This window comes from Bombina bombina, chromosome 7 (genome assembly GCF_027579735.1).
Source record: "Bombina bombina isolate aBomBom1 chromosome 7, aBomBom1.pri, whole genome shotgun sequence".
NCBI classification, from domain to species: Eukaryota; Metazoa; Chordata; class Amphibia; order Anura; family Bombinatoridae; genus Bombina; species Bombina bombina.
In genome coordinates this window covers 86,731,796-86,757,016 of record NC_069505.1, presented here as the reverse complement: position 1 = coordinate 86,757,016, position 25,221 = coordinate 86,731,796, and the positions used below count along the sequence as shown (strand labels likewise).

General features: G+C 38.1%; 1 protein-coding gene across 1 annotated transcript in view; it reads left to right on the top strand.

Moving 5' to 3' along the window:
- Positions 1-25,221, top strand: part of LOC128635766 (intestinal mucin-like protein) — a 112,079-nt gene that overhangs the window by 65,071 nt on the left and 21,787 nt on the right. Inside the window, exon 7 of the mRNA XM_053688882.1 lies at positions 4,231-4,339. Within this exon, the coding sequence (XP_053544857.1) occupies positions 4,231-4,339 (109 nt within the window). The remainder of the gene's footprint in view (positions 1-4,230; positions 4,340-25,221) is intronic.

Below are 25,221 nucleotides of genomic sequence, written 5' to 3'. Positions count from 1 at the left end.
TTATTTAAGGGGGGTTTGGGTTAGATTAGGGGTATGTGGGTGGTGGGTTGTAATGTTGGGGGGTATTGTGTTTATTTTTACAGGCAAAAGAGCAGAATTCTTTGGGGCATGCCCCGCAAAAGGCCCTTTTAAGGGCTGGTAAGGTTAAAGAGCTTTTCTATTTTAATTTTAGAATAGGGTAGGGCATTTTTTTATTTTGGGGGGCTTTGTTATTTTATTAGGGGGCTTAGAGTAGGTGTAATTAGCTTAAAATTGTTGTAATATTTTTATTATGTTTGTAATTAATTTTTTTATTTTTTGTAACTTAGCTTTTTTTATTTTTTGTACTTTAGTTAGTTTGTTTATTTGTATTTATTTGTAGGTATTTTATTTAATTAATTTATTGATAGTGTAGTGTTAGATTTAATTGTAGATAATTGTAGGTATTTTATTTAATTAATTTATTGATAGTGTAGTGTTAGATTTAATTGTAGATAATTGTAGGTATTTTATTTAATTAATTTATTGATAGTGTAGTGTTAGATTTAATTGTAGATAATTGTAGGTATTTTATTTAATTAATTTATTGATAGTGTAGTGTTAGGTTTAATTGTAACTTAGGTTAGGATTTATTTTACAGGTAATTTTGTAATTATGTTAACTAGGTAGCTATTAAATAGTTATTAACTATTTAATAGCTATTGTACCTGGTTAAAATAATTACAAAGTTGCCTTTAAAATAAATATTATTCCTAAAATAGCTACAATATAATTATAATTTATATTGTAGCTACATTAGGGTTTATTTTACAGGTAAGTATTTAGCTTTAAATAGTAATAATTTATTTAATAAGAGTTCATTTATTTCTTTAGATTTAAATTATATTTAACTTAGGGGGGTGTTAGGGTTAGACTTAGCTTTAGGGGTTAATACATTTATTATAGTAGCGGTGAGGTCCGGTCGGCAGATTAGGGGTTAATTATTGTAGGTAGCTGGCGGCGACGTTGTGGGGGGCAGATTAGGGGTTATTAAATATAATATAGGGGTCGGCGGTGTTAGGGGCAGCAGATTAGGGGTACATAGGTATAATGTAGGTTGCGGCAGTGTGCGGAGCGGCAGATTAGGGGTTAAAAAATATGCAGGGGTCAACGATAGCGGGGGCGGCAGATTAGGGGTTAATAAGTGTAAGGTTAGGGGTGTTTAGACTCAGGGTACATGTTAGAATGTTAGGTGCAGACTTAGAAACTGTTTCCCCACAGGAAACAATGGAGCTACGTTAAGAGCTGAACGCTGCTTTTTTGCAGGTGTTAGGTTTTTTTTCACCTCAAACTGTTTTCTATGGGCGAATCGTGCACGAGCACGTTTTGAAGCTGGCCGCATCCGTAAGCACCGCTGGTATTGAGAGTTGCAGTGGCGGTAAATATGCTATACGCTCCATTTTTGGAGCCTAACGCAGCCCTTCTGTGAACTCTAAATACCAGCGGTATTTAAAAGGTGCGGGGGAAAATAGCCAGCGTTAGCTACGCGGGTCATTACCGACAAAACTCTAAATCTAGCCGATAGTTATTTTTCATGCTCTCATCCAAGGTAATCCTGAAAAAATGACCTGATAGGGCAGCCTTAAGACAGGTTTGAAAACCAGTACTCTACGCCTACACTGCTCTACTTACACCTGTTTGATTGATGCTTCCTTTATTTTTCACATCCTAATCCTCTATTTTATTTGTTTCTGAAGTTAATAGGATTTCTTTTTGACCAATGCTAAATACAAGAAAATAAAACTAAACAAAACAAGGAAATAGACTGCACTCTCAAAACAGACTGGGTACACATCTCATGTCCCTGCAAAGCCAAGTTAAAGGGACACTGAACCCACATTTGTTCTTTTGTGATTTAGATAGAACATGCAATTTAAAGCAGTATAATTTACTCCATTTTTCAAATGTTCTTCATTATCTTTGGTATTTTTATTTGAAAAGCAAGACTATAAGTTTAGAAGCCGGCCCATTTTTGATGAACAACGTGGGTTGTTCTTGCTGATTGGTGGATAAATTCATCCACCAATAAACAAGTGCTGTCCAGGGTTCTGAACTTTATTTTTCAAATAAAGATAGCAAGAGAATGAAGAAACATTGATAATAGGAGTAAATTAGAAAGTTGCTTAAAATTGCATGCTCTATCTGAATCACGAAAGAAAAATTTTGAGTTCAGTATCCCTTTAAGATGTTCTGGTTAAAATTTTTAACCATCCATTTGCTCTGGGAGCTAGCTGCAAACATTGATTGAGACAATGACAAGAGGCATAGTTTTCCGCTGCTGCACTATTTCGTATTTGTTTAGTTTTAAACAAAATCATTACTGAATATTCGTGGAACATTTACATTAATTTTCATTAAATTAATTTAATTGTTCCTGAGCTTTGTGCCGCGCTAATAGGAGGCTTAACACAGCGGATTCCAGGGACTGCGCTAAAGGAGCTTTTCCTTTAAAGGGACCCTAAACCCAATTTTTTTAATTATTCAGATAGAGTAGCAATTTTAAGCAACTTTCTAATTTACTCCTATTATCAATTTTTCTTCGTTCTCCTGCTATCTTTATTAAAGTAAAGCTTAAGAGACGAACCATTTTTGGTTGAGAATCTCGGTTTTGCTTGCTTATTGGTTTGCTAAATGTAGCCACCAATAAGCAAGCGCTATCCAAGGTTCTGAACCTAAAATGGGCTGGCTCCTAAGCTTTAAACTCCTGCTTTTTAAATAAAGATAGCAAGAGAACAAAGACAAAATGATAATAGGAGTAAATTAGAAAGTTGCTTAAAATTGCTTCTCTATCTAAATAATTAAAGTAAAATGTTGGGTTTAGTGTCCCATTAAAGTATGCTCTAGGATTCACCACACTATTAGTACAGCCCAGGGCTCTGTGAAGAGGTGTTGGATTAGCGCAGTCCTCCAGCACGCTATACGTAAGTAATTTAAATGAAACAAATTAATACTTACGAATATCAGTATTTCTTCATTTTCATTAAATTTATGAAAGAAAAATTGCGTTTCATATCCCTTTAACATCAGTAAAGAGGAACCCTGAAGGAAAAAATAAGGAAAGGGTTCTGTGACCCCCATGGAAGCCAAATGAAGGGGTCATAGGGGGGCCAGTAGGTTGGGCCTCATGAGTGTAGGCGCAGGAATGTAACAGAAGTGTGGCAGTTCAGGAGCAGACCATGCAAGGAGAAGCTGCCGCTTTCCTGCGCACAGCGGAATGGCGGAACCTGTTGAACGGCAGATGGTTTTGCACCTTTACTACGGGGCTGCTTGTCAGGAGCTGTTTTCTTGGCTTTACAGGGCAGAGCAGGAGGATGGTCAGGAGCATCGAATGGCGACCAGAACGTGCAAGGAGAAGCTCCCGCCCTCTCTCCCCTTTGTTTTGTTTTCTATGTGGTTGGAGCAGTATGTCGCAGCGTGGGGGTGGCGGGGGGTGTTTGCCTATTTTGTGGTGGTCTCGATCAGACAAGATTGTTGGTACCTCCTGTTTGATTGGCAGGGGAGAATTTTATACAATGGGGCGTGGCCTTCTTAGTGGTTGGAACGGCACGTGCCCTTCTTAGTGGTAGGAACGGCACGTGTGGTGGATGGGCAAGCACCCTGGGGGTTTTATGGATATGATTAACTTACGATTTGGTTATATTATTGATATATTATTTATGGTGTTCAATAAAACAAGCTGCAGCCTTTATAACCCCAGATTCTTGTGTCAGACATTTATTTAAGCGGAACGCAAGTGCCTAGTATCGGGGTCATAATGTTATTTTATGTTTTAGAAAAGAAAAGTAGTATATTTAAACAGCAAACTCTTATAATCTGCTTGATTTTTTTTTAATATTAATGCTTTTATAAGTTGGTATTTTCTACATTACATTATTTTCATTTGTGTAATACAGTTTGTATATTTGTATGAATCAAGGTTTCCAATTGCTTATGCTCCTTAACTGGGGTTTTCTTTCATGTTAACTTTAATATTTACATATACTCTGAAAACTGTGCACGAGCACTGCATCTGTGCTTTTAGATAACCATTATTCTTTGTAAATATGTTAAAAAATTAGACATTTCAAACATACAGTATCTATACCAAAAAAAGTGAAATTAAAAAATTAAATTGCTGAGTATTTGACAATGTTGTGTTTATACTCTACTATGCATTGATATTTATTTACTTATAGTATAAAAATCTAAATTGTCCATGTCTTTTTATTTTAGTACCAAAGACCTGTATGGTTCAAAAGAAAATGACTAGAATTACTTACAAGGACTGTTATGCTGACGTTATTCTGTCCTACTGTGAAGGGTTGTGTCCGAGCTCAACAGTGTAAGTACACAACTATGTTATCTGTTTATAAAGAAGTTGTGCTTTACGTTCTATAGGTGCATCTCCTTAGTACCAAAATATATTAAAGTTTTGACTTTTTATGAAAGGAATATAAAACTATCTGTTTCATTGTTGTAACAAAAAAAAATCATAGAAACATGAAAACATATAATTTTCTGGTAGATAAGAACCAAAAAGGCCCACCAAATCTAACCATATTACATGTTACTTTTTTCTTGGGATAGCCTTATGCCTGTCCCAGGCATTTTTTAATTCCTTTACAGTCTTTGGGGCCGATTTTTCATGGCCCGAATAATGCCGTATACCCCTGCAAGCCTTCAGGCTCGTTGAAAACAGGAGTAAAGAAACAGCGGTCTTAAGACTGCTGCTCCTTAACTCGTACGCTTCCTCTGAGGTGGCAGACATCAATCCGTCCCGATCTTATACGAAGGGTTAATTGACACCCCCTGCTAGTGGCCAATTGGTCGCAAATCTGCAGGGTGCAGCATTCATTACACAAGCAGTTCACCAGAACTGCTTGTGCGATGATAAATGACGACGGCGTATGCGGTCGGATTTATCAATGTCTGGCGGACATGATTTGATACAGCAGATCATATTCGCCAGACACTTGATAAATCGGCCCCTTTGTGTTTACTACCTCAATTGGAAGTTTATTCCATGAATCCACCACCCTTTCTGTAAAAAAAATGCTTCCTCAGATTTCTCATGCATCTGATATCCTCTAAGTTAAGATTGTGACTCCTAAATTTTATATTTTTTAATTTATTTTTTATTTAAGTCCCTTCATATATTTGAAGTTTCCTATCATGTCACCTCTTTCCCTTCTCTCCTCTAAACTAAACATATTTAGGACATAGTCTTTCTTTGTACGTTTTATATTTTAGACCATGTACCATTTTAGTAGCCCTCCTTCGGACAGTTTCTAGTTTATTTATATCCTTCTGAAGACATGATCTCCAGAACTGTACACAATATTCCACATAAGGCCTAATTATCTGTAGAATGGCATAAGAACCTTGTTATTTCTGCTAATACCTCTCCTAATGCAACAAAGCATTTGACTGGCTGCACTGCTGCACTGTGTACCAAATTTTAAATATTCTGAAATAATAATTCCCAAGCCCATTTCTCTTTAGTTAGAGTCAGTAATGTACCATTGAAACTGTAATTGGCCTTTGGGTTTTTGGATCCTATATGCATAATTTTGCTCTTGGTAATGTTAAACTTCCGATCCCATTTATTTGCCCACTCCTCCAGTTTATTAATATGACTGTTCAAATGATCAACCCCTCCTGGAACATCAACTTTGTTACAAATAGATTAAAGGGACATGAAACAATTTTTTTTTTCTTTAACAATTCAGCTATATTATACATTTTAAACAACTTTCCAATTTACTTATGTTATCAATGTTGCTTCATTTTCTTGTTATCCTTCATTGAAAAAGCAGCAATGCACTCTTGGGAGCTTACTTAACACATTTGTAAGTCAATTAAAATGGGCATACAAGATCAGCCACCAATCAGAAACTAGCTCCAAGCTCCTGAGCCTATCTAGATATGCTTCAACAAAGAATACTAAGAAAATGAAGCAAATAAAATAAGTAAAATGGAAAGTTGTTTAAAATGGTATGCTCTATCTAAATCCTGAAATAATCATTTTGGGTTTCATGTCCCTTTAAGCAAAGGGGCATACTTAATAGAAATAATTGAAAAATGTATTATGTATTCATCATTTTAAAAGGCTATTACCTTTAATTCCTTTTTTTTTAAACTTAATTTGTGTAATATCCATTACTTTCTGTCAAAGCCACTCAAGGGGGCTGGGTTTTCTACAGGAAGTTAAAGGAATAGATTTTTTGAAGCGTTGCTAGGAGACACCATAACATGCTCTATCTGAAACATGAAAGGATTTCATATCCCTTTAAGGGTTTTTTTTTTAAACTAAAGAAACACTGTTTCATATCCATTTTAAAATGAATAACTATTTGTCTGTGCTCCCTCATTTAGGTAATATAGATACATTATATATCAATCTTTGGGCAAATTACTAGACATGCACAGGCGAAAAATTCATTTTGCCTGAAAGATTTGTTTTTGGGTTTTCCAGACATTTGGTTCGACTGAATTTTGTCCATGTGGGAATTTATTTCGAACAAATATTGGATTTGTTTCTGTTATTTCCAATGGGAACAGCAAATATAGACAACTAATATTAAAAAAAATCCTACACTATAAGATTTGAACAATTAAAATAATGTTTATTTAATAGTAAGAGAACATACAAGTCTCTGATTTAATTTCAGTGAATGACTAACTCGCACAGAAGTCACACAACTGCATGTTCCAATAGCTCTAGTCAAAGTAATTAAAAATACCTTAGACTCTTCTTGTCTCCCGCCTCCATATCATAAGTTAAGGCTTGATTGGACAAGCCTGTATTACAAAATCCCACATTTAGTGCCCGACTGGCTGTCCCTAACATCAATCATTAGTAATGCTATGGCAGGATTGGACGATGGACACATGAATGGCAAGACCCCCTGTAAATCCTTAAAAATAAAGGAGCTCATTATACAAACAATATAACAATATAACAATATAACATATAAACAATACTAAAAAGAGCTGGACAAATATGAGGATGAAATAAAACTCATGAAACAAGGAAAATTAAGTAGAGACAAAACGGATTATGCCAATAATAGAGTCTATAAATGGAAAAAGAATCTTAACATTACCAATAATAAACCTTCAAAAGTGACTATTGTTCAGAGCGACATCTCGGATACAGAGGGGGAGGATTCTGAAACAGAAGAATCCGATAGTAAACCACAAACCTCTACATTGGATAATCACGAGGGGTAAAAGAAAAGATTTTTTAGGAGCAAATGCCTCTTCAAACTTAGACACACCAGAAGAGGCAGGGGGCAAACCAAAAAGAAACAACAAAAGCCAACCACACAACAAGACACACAAAAAGAGTTGGAAACCGTATCAGAGGCCCCCAAGTCCATTTTCTCAGATGAAAATAACACATTGAGAATTATTAATGTATCCCAAAAACTTCTGACTAATGAACATATACAAGTACCCTCGAAAGGCATGATGTTTTGCCCTACCCCTTTCTTGGACAAATTTGAATTAATTAAAGATGCTCAATTATTCGTTCAAAAAATTGCTCTCAAAAGATTCTACTCTAATAAATCAATGTCAGCCAGCCAAAGTGACTCGAATGTATTGGCAGATGAGGAAAGAAATACTCTTGAAAACTTAGAAATTCTCCTTTCAGAAAGTGAAACAAGAGAAAATTGGTGAGATACAATTAAGAACAAATCTATGTTTATGCCTAAAATCAATCAATGCTCACAACTTCAGGTTTTTAATGACATAGTGTGCGACAAAATACTTAAAATCCCAGATAACAAAAATGTTGGTTAAAATTTAACAATTAAAGAACTAAAAGCCTTGAAACATATGCGATCGTGGCAAGATGTTATCCTCAGAAATTCTAACAAGGGGGGTAACATTGTACTGTGGCCCCTTAACATGTACAGACAAGAAACAGACAAACAGCTGAGAGATGACTCTTGTTATTCACAATTGGCATATAATCCCACTCAAGAGTATCTAGCTCTGTACATGATTTTGATACAATGAGCTAGATAACATCATTACTGTAAAGGAATATCAATTGCTCAAAGTAACCAATCCTACAGTGGCTACCTTTTATTTAATACCTAAGATTCACAAAAATAAAACCCATACCCCTGGATGACCCATTGTATCTGGGATTAATAGTCTCACTGAGAAGGCAAGCCAATACATTGACTACAGACTTAGAAACTATCTGACACAAATTACATCTTTTGTCCAAGACACTACAGATGTTCTAATACGATTAGATAACATTCAAATTTCTGCAAACACTTGGTTGGTGACAGCGGATGTAGAATCACTTTATACCTGTATTAAACATGAGTTGGGATTAGAGGCAGTTCAATGTTTCCTTACTATGGGATTGAAGAAGATACTATGGCCTCTAGTTATCAAGCCGTCAACCTCAAATACGCTGGAATTCCGCAGCGTATTTGTGCCGAGGCTGATTCGCCTTATTAATCAAGCCCTACACACCGGCAAAAGTAGAATATAGTGACGTAAGCTTCGATCCGCCGGACTCAGATCGATTTTTACGTCACTCCAGATGTTCCACACACAAGTTCGGCACAATCTGACTACTTTTGCTAATTATCAAAAAACTAGCAGGTATGCTCAGCACTTTTCCTGCCCAGCATACCTGGTTTTCAATCCGCCGCCCTGGAGGCGGCGGATCCCATAGGAATCAATGGGAGTCTGACCATAGCGAAAGTTCATGTTCGCTGCTGCCCGACATCCCATTGATTCCTATGGGAGATGTCTGCACCTAACACCCTAACATGTACCCCGAGTCTAAACACCCCTAATCTGCTCCCCCTACACCGCCGCCACCTAAAAAAAGTTATTACCCCCTAAACCGCCGCTCCCGGAGCCCACTGCCACTCTAATAAACTGATTAACCCCTAAACCGCCGCTCCTGGACCCCGCCGCCACCTACATAATACCTATTAACCCCTATCCTGCCCCCCCTACACCGCCGCAACTATAATAAATTTATTAACCCCTATCCTGCCCCCCATACACCACCGCAACTATAATAAAATTATTAACCCCTATCCTGCCCCCCTACACCACCGCAACTATAATAAATGTATTAACCCCTATCCTGCCAACCCTACACCGCCGCAACTATAATAAAATTATTAACCCCTATCCTGCCCCCCCTACACGCCGCAACTATAATAAAATTATTAACCCCTAAACCTAAGTCTAACCCTAACCCCCCCTAACTTAAATATTAATTAAATACATCTAAATATTATAACTCTTATTAACAAAATTAATCCTATTTAAAACGAAATACTTACCTGTAAAATAAACCCTAATATAGCCACAATATAAATAATAATTATATTGTATCTATTTTAGGATTTATTTTTATTTTACAGGCAAATTTCAATTTATTTTAACTAGGTACAATAGCTATTAAATAGTTATTAACTTATAATAGCTACCTAGTTAAAATAAAGAGAAATTTACCTGTAAAATAAAAACTAACCTAAGTTACAATTACACCTAACACTACACTATCATTAAATAAATTATTCCTATTTAAAGTGAAGGTAAACAAAAAGGTTCTATTCTAAATAATTTTACATATTCATCCAAATAAATATCACTTTCATTCATCAAAATCTATAAATCTTTATATTACCAACGATATCCTATATTATTGTCATCAACTCGGCTAGCCGAAAATCAACCCGTTTTTTTTTTATTTTTTATAAACAACGATCACGTTGTTTAGCCAACCAATTGATTCTTTGGCCGTTAGGCGGCCGTCAATTTATGTCATCCTGATATGGTTCCTGATGCGCATGCGTAACATTTTTTACATCCAGTTCCCAAGCGCGCGCGTTCACGTTTTCGCGCATGCGCATTATCCACTAGTTATTGTAGGCATAGTTTTGACCACATCAACCGAGATTAACGCATGTGCAAAGAAGAGAGTCTAAAAATGATGCGCATGCGCAGTTTATCGAGGCTCGATGTGCACGAGCTGAGTAGATACGTATAGAGCGGGTGGGACCGCTCTAAACGTCATAGTATCCGAAACCAGGAAATGGTGAATGGGAGGAGAATCGGAAGGGAACGTAAGAAAAATCTAGATATAAAATTACATAAATGAATATTTTTTTTTAGAAAAAAAAGCTAGCGACTTGATTTAAGTTAGTGAAAGAATTATAAATACGATTGATGGCTGCTAAAACTTTACCTTCACTTTAAAACTAAATACTTACCTGTAAAATAAACCCTAAGATAGCTACAATGTAATTAATAATTACATTGTAGCTATTTTAGGATGTAACTTTGTATTTATTTTAGCTAGTTAGAATAGTTATTAAATAGTTATTAACTATTTAATAACTACCTAGCTAAAAGAAATGCAAAATTACCTGTAAAATAAATCCTAACCTAAGTTACAATTAAACCTAACACTACACTATCATTAAATGAATTAAATAAATAACCTACAAATAACTACAATTAAATACAATTAAATAAACTAAAGGGGGCGGAGCCTGGCCAAGCAGGGAAATGGCCGCAAGATAGATAGGCTCTGTAGCTAACTTTCTTCCCGAGGGCACAATACCACAAGTTCCCGGTAATGCACAGAGCCCTTGGACTGCCCTAACTATTACAATCTGATCTGAGTTTATCGAGGGCTGACAACTTAACTGAGGCGGCAGAGAGGAGGACATTGCTACATCGGCCCTGATCGCGCCGCATACACACGCAGCATTAATAGGGGCTGCGCATCCTAGAGACTCCTGTGGCTGGAACCTAACGGCAGCGGTTGCAAATTGCTGGGTGAAGAGAGGATCTCTACAGCCTCAGCCTCGGAAGCCGGTGAGCTGCCTGTACTATAAGCACATCTGAGGTAACGCTGCAATCAGTATATAGCGATCAGCAACAGCATAGTGACATATACCGCATTTCATTTACCCTATTGAACATACACCCCCAAGAGCAAACAGGGGGTAGCAGGGCTCACATTTGATAAAGGATATAAGCACAACACCTTGGAGAGTAATTTTATCACCTCTTAAACAAATACACCTCAGAGACTTTCAGAGTACAGGGTGCCGGGCCTGGTGTGAGCTGCAGGCCTACTACGCACTTTAATTACACTATCTGTTTGCGCAGGGCATCAACAGTCTCACCTTAGTGAATTGCACAACCTGGCTTTGGGGGTTTTGCTCATTATAGGCTGTTGTTAAGAACTGACTGTCTTGCACATAGCTCAATCTGGGATGCCCTGTAAGAGAGCTTCTAAAATGGAGAAGCCATTAAAAACTACTACCCTTAACCAATACCTTAAGGCTGCAGAACCCCCTGCTGACTCCAGAACAGACACTCCTAAGTCTCATACTCAGGCATTAGGACCTGACTCTCTCACGGACCTTAATTCTTTTATAACCAAAGAGGATCTTAAAACTCTGTCATCCAAAGATGACATTAAGGAGGTCTTGAAGGAGGTCAGAGGCTTGTTTGGTGAGCTGCGCAAAGATATCACCCAGGTCAAGCAGAGGGTGTCTAAGCTAGAAAGTGTGCAGCTCTTGCTGAGTGAAGATGTTCAGCAATCCACCAAACAATTGCACCACCACGAGGAAACTATTACCTTTTTAATGGATAAAGTCGAAGACCTCGACAACCGCAATAGAAGAAATAACCTAAGGATCAGGGGGATCCCTGAGTCCATAATCACATCTGCACTACAGGGATGCCTGCAGGACATGTTCCAGTCAATCAAAGGTACACCTACAGCCCCAGAGATGGTTCTGGAGAGAGCGCACAGGGCCCTGAGGCCAAAACCATCTGCAAAGGCCCCTCCTCGGGACGTTATAGTCCACTTTTTGAACTTTTTAGATAAAGAAGAGGTTCTAAAGAATGCAAGAGCAAAGTCACCTATTACTCATGCTGGGGTTAACATCCAGATTTTTTCGGCATAAGCCCTGCTACTCTTCAAAAGTGACGTGAATTAAGATTCATCACTGATGTGCTTAGATCTACCGGGATCCAGTACCGCTGGGGTTTCCCAGTGAGTATAATAACCATCAAAAATGGGACCCCTATAATATATCGTGGCCCTGAAGATCTCCACAGTTTCAACGAGAAACTGGGCCTAAAGATCACCTTTCCAGAGCCAGAATTGGCCAGCGGGAGAGCTACCCCTGTGGCTCATTTGGACAACAACCAATGATCTGATTCCACGTCAAGATGAGGTATCGTATCACACTCATTGCACTATGTACTGATTAACAGTTATGCACGAGGGTCACAATTCTGCTCTTACTCACTAAAGGCCCAGAGAACATTGGGAATGGACTATCTCAGTATGGGACTGGCCGAAAGGACTAGTTGACCCTGAAGGGCGTACATGCAATGGGTGTGTAGTTAGCTGCACGCCATAAAAAATAGTAGTTCCTGATATACATTTTATCCTTTATAATAATGCAGTTGTCCACAGGATCAATGATTAATTTGTTTTATTATCTGTTAAATCTGTTTTACCATATTCCTCTATACGTTATCACTGTTTATGGAATATAATTTGCTCTTAAAAGTTTTAATTTAAACTCTAGGGTTAGATAGATAAGATGGCAACTAAGACCATCTGTTTACAGGGACAGAGAATTAATAGCTGTAACGGTACATAGGCGTGTATTTCTGTATTTCATTTGTTATCTTTTTTTGCTATTGGCTTGTTCAACTGTCCATGGTGGTTCCGGCTGTTCTTCCTTGATTGGGATAGTGGCTGGAAACCGCTGCTAGTGAGTTTCTCCTCCTTCATAACTCAGAACCCACAAGATGCAATATGTACATAACTTACTCAAATGTCTTCTTTCTTAAGTCTATTAACCTCCAACTAACTCACGCTCTCCCACCTTATTTAGACACCCCCTTTGCCGCCAGTTATAGTCCTGTGGCCCACTTATTATAATAACTGGGACTTAATCTATTAAATCATTCTTAATTTTAAACATTAAATCAACCCTCAGGGAGAAAGGGCTCTTTCCTCTCTCCTCTTAATAGTAACCACACACTACCCTAAGCTGTTAGGTTACGAATCCTCTCTACCTTCCTTCTCTTTATCAAGGTACTCTCATGCCAGTTACTTTTACCTGCTCTAACATATCTATAGTCTGCTCTCTCTCTGGGTTTTTCCTCCCTTTTTTTTTTTTTTCTTTCCTCTCTCTCCCCTCTCTCTCTTCCCTCTCCCTCTTACCTCTTCCAGACCTCTCCCAACCCCCCTACTTAACTATGGCTTGTAAAACTCTCACATTTGTAACTATAAATGCGAAGGGCCTAAACAGTCCTGCCAAACGTAATATGGTAGTTAGGGACTTTGGTAGAATAGGAGCGGACATTGTTCTTATTCAGGAATCTCACTTCAAAAAAGGACATGACCCAAAATGGCAATATAGGGACTTCCCTCTAGCCTTCTTTGCATCAGGGCCAAACAAAAAATGGAGCTGGAGTTATATTCAAACACTCCATCCCTTTTCAATCTATCCAAGTAGTGAGGGACCCTGAAGGCAGGTTTATTATACTAAATGGATTACTGTACGGGTGACCTATCACAATTGTTAATGCATATTTTCCTAATAAAGCCCAAAAGTCCTTCATGAGGACTCTCTCTAACCACATCCTAGACCACACAAAGGGTTCACTTATCGTAGGTGGAGACTTTAAAGTCCCAATGGACCCCAAACTAGATACATCAGGAGGCAATTCCACAATACCAAAAAGGGATTTAAAGAACATCTCTCACCTTCTTAGAGATTTGGCCATACATGATGTGTGGCGTTTGGCGCATCTGACCGGGAAGGACTACACCTTCTTCTCTCATCCCCATAAAATGTACTCCCGATTGGACTATATGTTTGTGGACCCGGTTATCCTGTCTAAAGTAAAGGTGTCCAAAATCTTACCAATTACCTGGTCAGATCACGCTCCCGTGCTGTGCACCCTTGAGTGGCCGGAGACACCCCTTGCCCCATTCCAATGGCGCTTAGATGACCACCTGCTGGACGATGTTCTCGTCAAAGCAGACCTAGAGAAATCCATAGCGGAGTACTTCACTATCAACACTATAACAGACACTTCAGAAGATACCAGATGGGAAGCACATAAGTGCGTTATCAGGGGAGTACTAATAAAACACAAGGCCAGGTTGAGTAAAATACATAGGGAAAAATACAATAAACTACTGCAAACACTTGCAGAAGCAGAAAAGGCACACAAACGATACCCAGAAGACACAACCCTCTCAGACTCACTAACACAGGCCCGTACTGCTTTGAGGGATTTCCTACACTTAGACCAGCAGAAACAAGCCCTGGCACTTAAGCAGTTTTACTACACACACAGGAATAAATCAGGCCGAACTCTAGCCAGAACTTTAAGGCGTAAGCGCCTAAAAACCTATCTCCCTACAATAAAAGATAAAGACGGAAACAACAAGACAGATGGCTTTGCCATTGCATAAACCTTTAGAAAATATTACAAAACCCTATACAACATTAAACAATCAAATGAGGGGGCTGGTCCTTTCCAGGGCTCACAGGATCCCCCGAACCATCTAATTATACCACTAAATTAAACCTCCCCAGTCTAGAACCCGAGGACAAAGCCTCACTGGATTATCCAATCACCCATGAGGAAGTCAGGGACGCTATCAAACAAACCCCTATAGGGAAAAGCCCGGGCCCAGATGGCTTTGGGAGCAAATATTATAAACTATTCTCGGCCACCTTGACTCCTAATCTTGCTCAATTATTTAACATTATTGATGAAGTAGGTGGCTTCCCTAAACAAATGCTAGAGGCGTACATTACTGTCTTACCTAAACCAGGTAAACCCCCCACAAGACCCAAAAATTTTAGGCCAATCTCCCTACTTAACGTAGACGTAAAACTATACGCCAAGATTCTTGCAGGTAGACTCAACAAGATTTTAACTAAACTAGTGGCCCCAGACCAGGTTGGGTTTGTCCCTGGGAGGGAGGCGAGGGACAACACACTCCGCATCCTTCAATTAATCTCTCACACTCATACTACTCGGGCCCCAATGATTCTGGTCTCCACAGATGCCGAGAAGGCCTTTGACCAGGTCAACTGGGGCTTTCTCGGATCTGTACTAAAACAGATGAATATTAGTGATACCTTTACTTCTAAAATGTTCGCACTGTACACCACTCCTACCGCCAGGGTGAGGGTAAATGACATACTGTCTGAGCCATTCCACATTACCAATGGCACGAGACAGGGCTGCCCTCTGTCCCCAATCCTGTTTGCTCTATCTGTTGAAGCCTTGGCCCACAAGATTAGGCAGAACCCCTTGATACATGGCATTCACATAAATAACTCAGTCCACAAGATCGCACTATATGCGGACGATATTTTATGCACACTGTCGGACCCTGAGAGTTCCCTGCCGGCACTGGAATATGGTAGGTTTTCCTACTTCCATCTTAACATTTCCAAATCGGAAATTTTAAACGTCACCACACCCAAAGAAACCCTACTTAGAATTAAAACATCTAGTCCTTTGATTATCCAACCTCACAAACTGAAATATCTAGGGATTTACTTAACGGCAGACCCTAAAGACTTATTCTCAGCTAACTACAAGCCCCTGATGGAGTAGATAACAGCTGACCTCTCTAGCTGGAGTAATAAACAGATCTCATGGCTGGGCAGAGTCCAAGTAATTAAAATGAACATCCTACCTCGAATTCTATATATATTGCAGACACTGCCTATCCCGTTACCTAGACAATACATCACTAACCTCCAGAATATCATAGGGCAATATATTTGGCAAAAAATCAGACCACACATCCCAAAGAGCACTATGTTTCCCCCCAGACTAAGGGGAGGGTTGGGAGTGCCGAATATTAAATCATATAGACAAGCTATATTATTGCAGCGACTGGTTGAGTGGTGCTACAACTCAAATGACAAAAGATGGATCCAACTAGACAGGGAGCTATTGAGCACCGAGAATGTGGGCACATGGGCATGGGTCTCCCCTCACTCTAGACTGGTTGAGGTCTCACGCTGTCCACTCTGGTGGGAGGTGTTCTCAACTTGGGATAAACTCCTCAAAACATCCCCCCATGTTTCCACGATACCCTCCCCTATGACACCGTATAGAAGAAACCCTGACATACCGACAATAGGTTTCCCCCCACTGGATAATCCTTGTCCACAGGCGCAACAGCTTGCCATAAAAAATATAATGACGGGAGACAGACTGACACGGAGAGAGGAGCTCTCGGACAGTACTGGGGGTCCTCCCCGTCTTGGTTCACCTATACCCAACTGGCATTCACACTACAGACACATAAAAGAAAAGATGAGTTTGGCCGGCAATTGACTAGATTCGAAACCCTATGCTCACAGCAAAACCAGCCCGCTCATGTGATCTCCAAAATCTATAATATCCTCATATCTAAGAACGGAACTGAATACCCCTCCTTCACCCATAAGTGGGCTAGAGATTTAGATAGAGAGATCAGCCACAAGGAGTGGGACCGAGTTTTTGAGAACCATAAAATAGCTACTATTTCCTCTAATATCACAGAGATGAACTTCAAAATACTAGCTAGGTGGTATCTAACCCCGGTTAGACTGCAGCACATATACAAGAAGTGCTGTGGAAAGTGCTGGAGGGGATGTGGGTAGGACGCAGACTTTCTACACATATGGTGGGACTGCAGGGAACTGGGCACCTTCTGGTCGGATGTGCTCAATGAAATAAATGAGAAACTCAACTCACACATACAAAGTGATTCAGGCATCATTCTTTTTTTGGACTTGCCTAAAATCTACAGCAGGCCTGGGAAACATCTGTTGTTTATTATGTTAAATAGCGCCAAGGCCCTTATCCCCCAGAGATGGAAATCCCGTGAGGTCCCCACAGTGGCCTTATGGAGAGTTCAGGTTTCCTCCCTTCTCCAAATAGAAAGATACCAATACATGAAAAATGGGAATATAGATATATTTGAAGCAATGCTAGAACTCTGGAACCCTTCTCCCACTCCTATTATCAACTGATGTAAGCACATCCATTCTCATTTCCCTAATGGTTATACCTGTTGTCTCTCCGTTCCCCCTTTCCCCGCCTATCCCCCCTCCACCTTCCCATCTCCCACCCCCCCTTCTCCCCTCCCCCCTCCTTTTTTTTTTTTCTTCTTCTTCTTCTTCTCTTCTTCTCCTCATCTTCACCTTTGATCATCTCTACCTTTATCATAATTCTTCTTAAGTTTTTACATACATTTGCCCAAGTAACAGTTGGAAAGTTCTCTGAGTCACTCCTTCAGGGGCATCCAGATAGCATATTCTACTTATCATACAGTCCACTTGGACTAATCCCTCTGTTTTATGTTACCTTTTATTATGTGGTTTGCATTTACTAGAAAATTTAAAAAAATTAGCTGTACTAGCTTCAACAAGGAAAAATTTGAAAAGGACTCTATGTTTGGACTCTGTGACTGATTCTAAAGATGTTCTAATTCTCAGAAGACTGTATGTGTTACAGGTTTCTTGAATGTATGAAGTTCTGTAATACCTGATTTTGCTGTATTATCTTCCTTTTCAATGTTGTATAATATATGCTCAATAAAAACCGTTTAAATAAAAAAAAAGTAAACTAACTAAAGTACAAAAAATAAAAAAAACTAAGTTACAAAAAATAAAAAAAATAAGTTAAAAACATTTAAAAAAGATTACAACAATTTTAAGCTACTTACACCTAATCTAAGCCCCCTAATAAAATAACAAAGCCCCCCAAAATAAAAAAATGCCGTACCCTATTCTACATTAAAAAGTTAACAGCTCTATTACCTTACCAGCCCTTAAAAGGGCCTTTTGCGGGGCATGCCCCAAAGAATTCAGCTCTTTTGCCTGTAAAAATAAAATACAACCCCCCAACATTAAAACCCACCACCCACATACCCCTACACTAACCCAAACCCCCCTTAAATAAACCTAACACTACCCCCCTGAAGATCATCCTATATTTAGCCGTCTACAGCCAGCCGACCACCGATGGAACAGAAGAAGACATCCGGAGCGGCAGAAGTCATCATCCAAGGGGCACTGAAGAAGTCTTCCATCCGATTGAAGTCATCATCCAAGGGGCGCTGAAGAAGTCTTCCATCCAATTGAAGTCATCATCCAGGCGGCGTCTTCAATCTTCATCCATCCGGAGCGGAGCCATCTTCAGACGAGCCGACGCGGAGCCATCTTCTTCCACCGATGACTGAATGACAAATGACAGTTCCTTTAAGTGACGTCATCCAAGATGGTGTCCCTCGAATTCCGATTCTATCAGCCAATCGGAATTAAGGTAGGAAAAATCTTTTTCCGATCAGCCAATAGAATGCGAGATTAATCTGATTGGCTGATTCTATAAGCCAATCAGATTTTCCTACCTTAATTCCGATTGGCTGATAGAATCCTATCAGCCAATCGGAATTCAAGGGACGCCATCTTAAATTACATTGTAGCTATCTTAGGGTTTATTACAGGTAAGTATTTAGTTTTAAATAGGAATAATTTATTTAATGATAGTGTAGTGTTAGGTGTAATTGTAACTTAGGTTAGTTTTTATTTTACAGGTAAATTTCTCTTTATTTTAACTAGGTAGCTATTAAATAGTTAATACCTATGTAATAGCTATTGTACCTAGTTAAAATAAATTGAAATTTGCCTGTAAAATAAAAATAAATCCTAAAATAGATACAATATAATTATTATTTATATTGTAGCTATATTAGGGTTTATTTTACAGGTAAGTATTTAGTTTTAAATAGGATTAATTTAGTTAAAAAGAGTTATTTAGATTTAATTAATATTTAAGTTAGGGGGGTGTTAGGGTTAGGGTTAGACTTAGGTTTAGGGGTTAATAATTTTATTATAGGTTGCGGCGGTATAGGGGGGGCAGGATAGGGGTTCATAAATTTATTATAGGTGGCGACAGTGTAGGGGGGCAGATTAGGGGTTAATAAGTTTAATATAGTAGGCGACGGGGTCCGGGAGCGGCAGTTTAGGGGTTAAATAATTTATTTAGTTGTGGCGGGGTCCGGGATCGGCAGGATAGGGGTTAATGCATTTATTATAGGTGGCGGCGGTATAGGGGGGGCAGGATCGGGGTTAATAGGTATTATGTAGGTGGCGACGGTGTAGGGGGGCAGATTAGGGGTTAATAAGTTTAATATAGTAGGCGACGGGGTCCGGGAGCGGCGGTTTAGGGGTTAAATAATTTATTTAGTTGTGGCGGGGTCCGGGATCGGCAGGATAGGGGTTAATGCATTTATTATAGGTGGCGGCGGTATAGGGGGGGCAGGATCGGGGTTAATAGGTATTATGTAGGTGGCGGCGAGGTCCGGGAGTGGCGGTTTAGGGGTTAATACATTTATTATAGTTGCGGTGGGGTCTAGGAGCGGCGGTTTAGGGGTTAATAACTTTATTTAGTTGCGGTTGCTCCGGGGGCGCCAGTATAGGGGGTAGAACAGTGTAGTATAGTGTGAGTGCTTAGTCACAGGCTAGCAATAAAGCTGGAAAAAAGCCGAAGAGCAGCAAGATCGGATGAGTGATAACTATCACAGTCCGCTGCTCATCGCCCCATACTTGGTGCGCGGCTTTTTGACAGCTTTATTGATAACTTTGGAGAGATTATTCAGGTCCGCGGTGGCGATGGTAGGCGAGCTTAGGCGGGCGTATTGGGGCCGGCGATGGCAGGTAAGTAGACACGTTGATAACTAGAGGCCTATGCATGATGATTTTATATTACAACTATTAAAATTTTACTCAAACATAATTACTTCTGCAAACAAGAGGCACTGCTATGGGCACTGCATGTGCCCCCACCTACGCCAATGTATTTATAGGCTCCAATTTTCTGGATAAAATTCCCCTCTGGATACTTTATATAGATGACGTGCTCTTCCTGTGGGAGAGCATAAAAGAAGAATTAGATCTATTTCTTCTCAATCTGAATACAAATCCTCTCAACATTAAATTAACTTATGATGCCAGTTTTAACCACAGTTAATTTTTTGGACTTAGAAATAAGCAAGACTGAAGAGGGAACTCTTTTTTTTTATTTTTTAAATATTTATTTTATTTGTATACCAGCAGGGTAGAATATTGTAACATAAATACAAATAAGCGAAAACATAGACATCTTCTTTGTTTATATGCCTCGCAGGGCATCAAATCATACGAGCATTCAAAAATAAATGACCTGCAAATAGGTGCCCTTAATAGTGTCTCTCAGCAGATTAAACTATATTTTCCCTGTTGGAATTTTTATCTTTAACTTACATTGCTAACACCCCAAAACATACATATTTTTGAACCTTTGATTAAAAGTTCAAACATAAAACAAAGGAAAAGACTTATAATACTCTAAGAAAATATTCAATTTTTCCGTTTCAGATCTAAATGATATATTTCTGATCAATAACACAGAAAACAATAACAAAACAAAAAAAAAAAAGAAAAAGAAGACCTAAATAAACATATTTCCTCTCTCCTCTTCCCTCCACCCATCTCCACGGACCTAATCTCAACCCATATTATTCCACAGTACTCACGTCTGACCAATATCTAGGGAAATGCCCAGTATAGATATTAGTTTGTACATAGGCCGATTTCAATAGTGGCTTTACTAATATCTTCTGTGCAGAGATTTGCAAAGAACGTATAAATACTTCCCATTTCTTAAAAAAAATTGCTATTTGTACATCCGTGAATAAATCTAACCTAAATTCTCCTGCACTCCCAGATATTTCGTCAGAAAAAAAACCTCAATAGGTTTAATTGGATGGTCAAGATGCAGCTTCACCTTCATCCAAAATATAACTTTGGACCAAAACTGAGTAACTTTAGGACATCCCCAGAAACAGTGGAATAAATCAGCATATGGTAATTTACATCTAGTACAGTTTACTACGGTTTTGTACCATTTAGATATGATAGCAGGCATAAGGTAGCTCTGAAGACTGATGTTGATTTGAGACTCACGCCAATAAGTTGAGACCCAGGACTGTTCAATGATTTTAAAGCTATCTATTATAGTTTGTTCTTGAATCTCAGGAAATTTGTTTGACTATTTCGTCGTCATATCCTTAATCTGTATATCTGAAATCTTTTGGATAGATAATGTATATAGAGGTGTAACTATTAATTCTATTACTGAGCTCACCTAGTGACCAATTCAAACCATATTTTTGAATCAATGCATTAATAAAATGTCTTACTTGTAAGTAAGCAAAAAATTCTCGTGCAGGTAGATCAAATTTCGAGGCTAAATTTGCATAAAGCATAGGTAATCCGTCTGTATCTAATATTTGACTCAGAAACTTTAACTCTTTAGTCGCCCAATGTTGAAAAACCTTGTTCGAAAGCCCGGGAGTAAAGCTTGGGTTCCCTATAATGGGTAAAAATTGGGAAACATGAACCGGCAAATCTAGATCATTACATAATTTCTGCCACGCAACAATAATATTCCTGAAAGTGTTTAAGAAAAAAATACTGGAAGGCAGGGCAGTTAAAGGACAATGTATAAGGGCTGTAAGGTTAAATGGAGAGATCAGAGCCGATTCCCAATCATATGTTGAAATTTGTTCTTGCTTGGTAATCCAATCTATCGCGAATCTTGCCAATATCACTATATTATAAACTTGTATGTTAGGGAACATTAAACCAGCAGCTGATTTTAAATTCATGAGACGTTGGATCGCTATACGAGGTTTAGATTTTTGTCATAAAAATTTCGAACAGGCTGTATTGAACCTCCTAATGTCAGCCTTTTGAATTAAGAATGGAATGTTTTGCATAATATACAAAAATTTGGGAAACAATAACGTTTTGATCAGTGCTACCCGCGCTAATAGAGAAATAGGCAAAAAGGCCCAATCTCCCAGTCTTTTCTTAATCTTCTCTAACATAGGTGTAAAATTTAGATTATACCAATCATCGTTATTGGTCGTCAATTTAAGACCTAAATAAGTAATTTGGGAAACTACGGTAAATGGATGGGCAATTTTATTTCACGGCTTATTATCTATCCATAGGAGTTCCGATTTCGACATATTAATCCTATAGCCCGAAAATGACCCAAATATAACGAAGATCTCCTGTAATATCGGTAATGATCTTTTCAGATCAGATAGAAATAATATAAGATCATCAGCGTATAATAGAAGGATTATTTTCTGATCAGCTATTGTAATACCCTCCAACTCTTGCCGCAGCATTATTGCCAGGGGTTCCAGAGAAATATTAAATAATAAGGGTGAGAGAGGGCATCCCTGTCGGGTCCCTCTCTGTAACACAAAACGATTAGAGATCATATTATTAATAATAATTGAAGATAAAGGTGAATTATAGATTAAACGGATAAACTTATTAAAATGCCCTATGACCCCAAATTTATCCAGGGAAGAGAACAAATGATCCCAAGCCACCCGGTCAAAGGCCTTTTCCGCATCAACCGTAAGAATGGCTTTGTCTATTCCTGAAACATGTCTGGTAAACCTGCCTTTGTTCCAGAGTGTATCCAGGAGAAGCAACACTTTCCTAGTATTTTTCACAGGATTCCGACCAGGCATAAATCCTGATTGATTTTCGTGAATTACCTCACTGATATGCGGTTTAAGGCGGTTTGCAAGTATCGCTGTCAATAACTTATAATCGGTATTTAATACGGAAATAGGTCTGTATGAACCGGGCAGCTCAGGATCCTTGTCCTTCTTTAAGATTAATGAAATATTAGAAGCAGTGAAATATGGCGAACATGTAGTACAATCAGAATAATAACGATTAAATAGCTTATTTAATAAAGGTACAATCTGAGACTGTAAAATTTTATAAAATTCCGCAGGTAAGGCATCTGGTCCTGCTGCTTTATTTAATTTGGCATTTTTAATAGCCGTCATGATCTCATTCTCTGTAATCAGGGCATTAATTTCTTCCATTATAGCCTGCGAGAATCGAGGCGTCTGGATCTTATTCCAGAAATCCTCCTTATTACTGAAATTCGGCTTTTCGTATTTATATAGATTAGTAAAGTGCTCAAAAAATATTTTCTCAATGTCACTTTGATTAGTATATCTGTCTGCACCCTGTCTAATAGCCGGTATAGCATTTTTAGAGACAGCTTTGGTAATTCTAGATAGAAATTTCGCGGATCTGCCCATGTATCCTCCATATATAGCTTTGATTCTAAAATCTTCTTGAATAGTATCCTGTTTTAATTGTGTGTCTCGCTCTGTTTTGGCCTTAATATATAAACTCCAGCGAAAATTATTTGGGTTTGCTATATACCCTCTAAAAGCATTTTTAACCTGATTGGCAAGTTGAATTTTAATACGATTATTTTTTTTCTTTAGGTAACACATATGCGACTTGATCTCTCCACACATAACAGCTTTAGCCGACTCCCAATATACCTCTATTTTATCACTGTAGTCTCTATTATTTTTGCAGAATTCTAAAAATGTATTGTTCAACCATTTTTGGAAATTAACGTTATTAATAAGATGCTTAGGAAAACATATATAGTTGTTCCGTGTTCTCGTCAGATTAGAGTTACATTTTAAGGATATGACGGCGTGGTCTGATATAACTGAAGAGGGATTATATATAAAAATAAGTAACCAGCGCCTAGGACTGATATCTGCTCACTATAATAAAGACCCCCTAAATAGGTCTAAGAAACAGAACACAGAAAATAGGATATATAGGAGCGCCACTGGCTAAGATATACCATAGGAGTCAAAATATTAAAATCGAATATTTGTACAAGTATTTAATAAAATCTGCGTAGATAAAAAATAACAAAAATTGACAAAAATTAACAAAAATTAACAAATAATGAGATCAGAATATTAGACCGAACTGATGAACTCACTAGAGTACAAATTCTAGGGATAATAACCCTTTGATTCCTACTACATGGATATAATCCAAAAATGAATTGGTACAGCTCATATGTTTAAAAATGAGATCGTGAAACGTAAGTGTCAATATAACCATAAAAATAAAAATGAATTCAAATATAAAAAATGAAAGGAAATATAATTGTGAAGATAACAATCCAGTAAAGGATTAGTTTCTTAGTGAAGGACCCATGTTAGGAGTCTCAAAATAAATTTTCCTTTATCAAATTTGAATAGATAGTGATAAAAAATATATATATATATATAAGAACAAATCAAATCCTTGTGATATATAATACTCCTGTGTATAATGTGCAATAATATAATACAATCAAAAATGAGTGAGTTAATGCAATACAATCAAAAATAAAGTGGGTTTAACCATTTATAAACCTAAAGCTCAACTAAGCTGGTACCAGCTATAATTCAATTAGCTTTGGGACACACCGGTCCGTTCTGATAATAAAACTTTCCAATAATTGATATATATCTGGTTATAAAATCATATCGTGTGACAATTTATAAAACAATCAAATAATAAACAATTAAAACATTTATGTCATCATTATAAACGATTGAATGAAAGAAGAATAATAATATAAAAAATATAAAAAACAGATGAAAAAATGTCCAAAATCTATCAAATCCTGATGAAATGTAAGTAGTAGTTCCTTCCTTAAAAGTCTAATTTGAGTAAAGTCCTTGAGTATATTGAAGTCCAAAGTCCTAATCCTTAGATAGAGGTATATATATAAAAACCTAAAAGAAAAAGGAAAAAAGTGCACTAAACAAATGTGCTTTTAGGGTATGGACTATTGAAAATAGTCTTACCATTCAAAGCCCGGTCCTGGATATGATTAGCCTCTCAATCTTGGTTTTCGGATAGTCGTCTACGCGTTTCGGCCCTCTAAATGGGGCCTTTTTCAAGACATGTGGAGGCTTAATCAATGCTGACCTTTTATATTTTTGTATTGGGCGTTTTTCACAATTGCGCCAAAAAAATTGCGCCAAGAAAATCCCGCCAAAAATCGAGTCCGATATTGCCAGTTTGTTTGTTGCCACTATGTCTCACTTCCGCTCAACAACCGGATGTCTATGTACTAGGTACTTCCGGTTTTTTACCACTTCCGGTTTCGCGGAACCATTTTGCGAACGGGCAAGAAGGAACAACAAATTTTCGGCTAGACCGGATATCAATATGTGCGGTTCTTCCGGTTTAAAGAAACCATTTTGGAAAAGGGCAA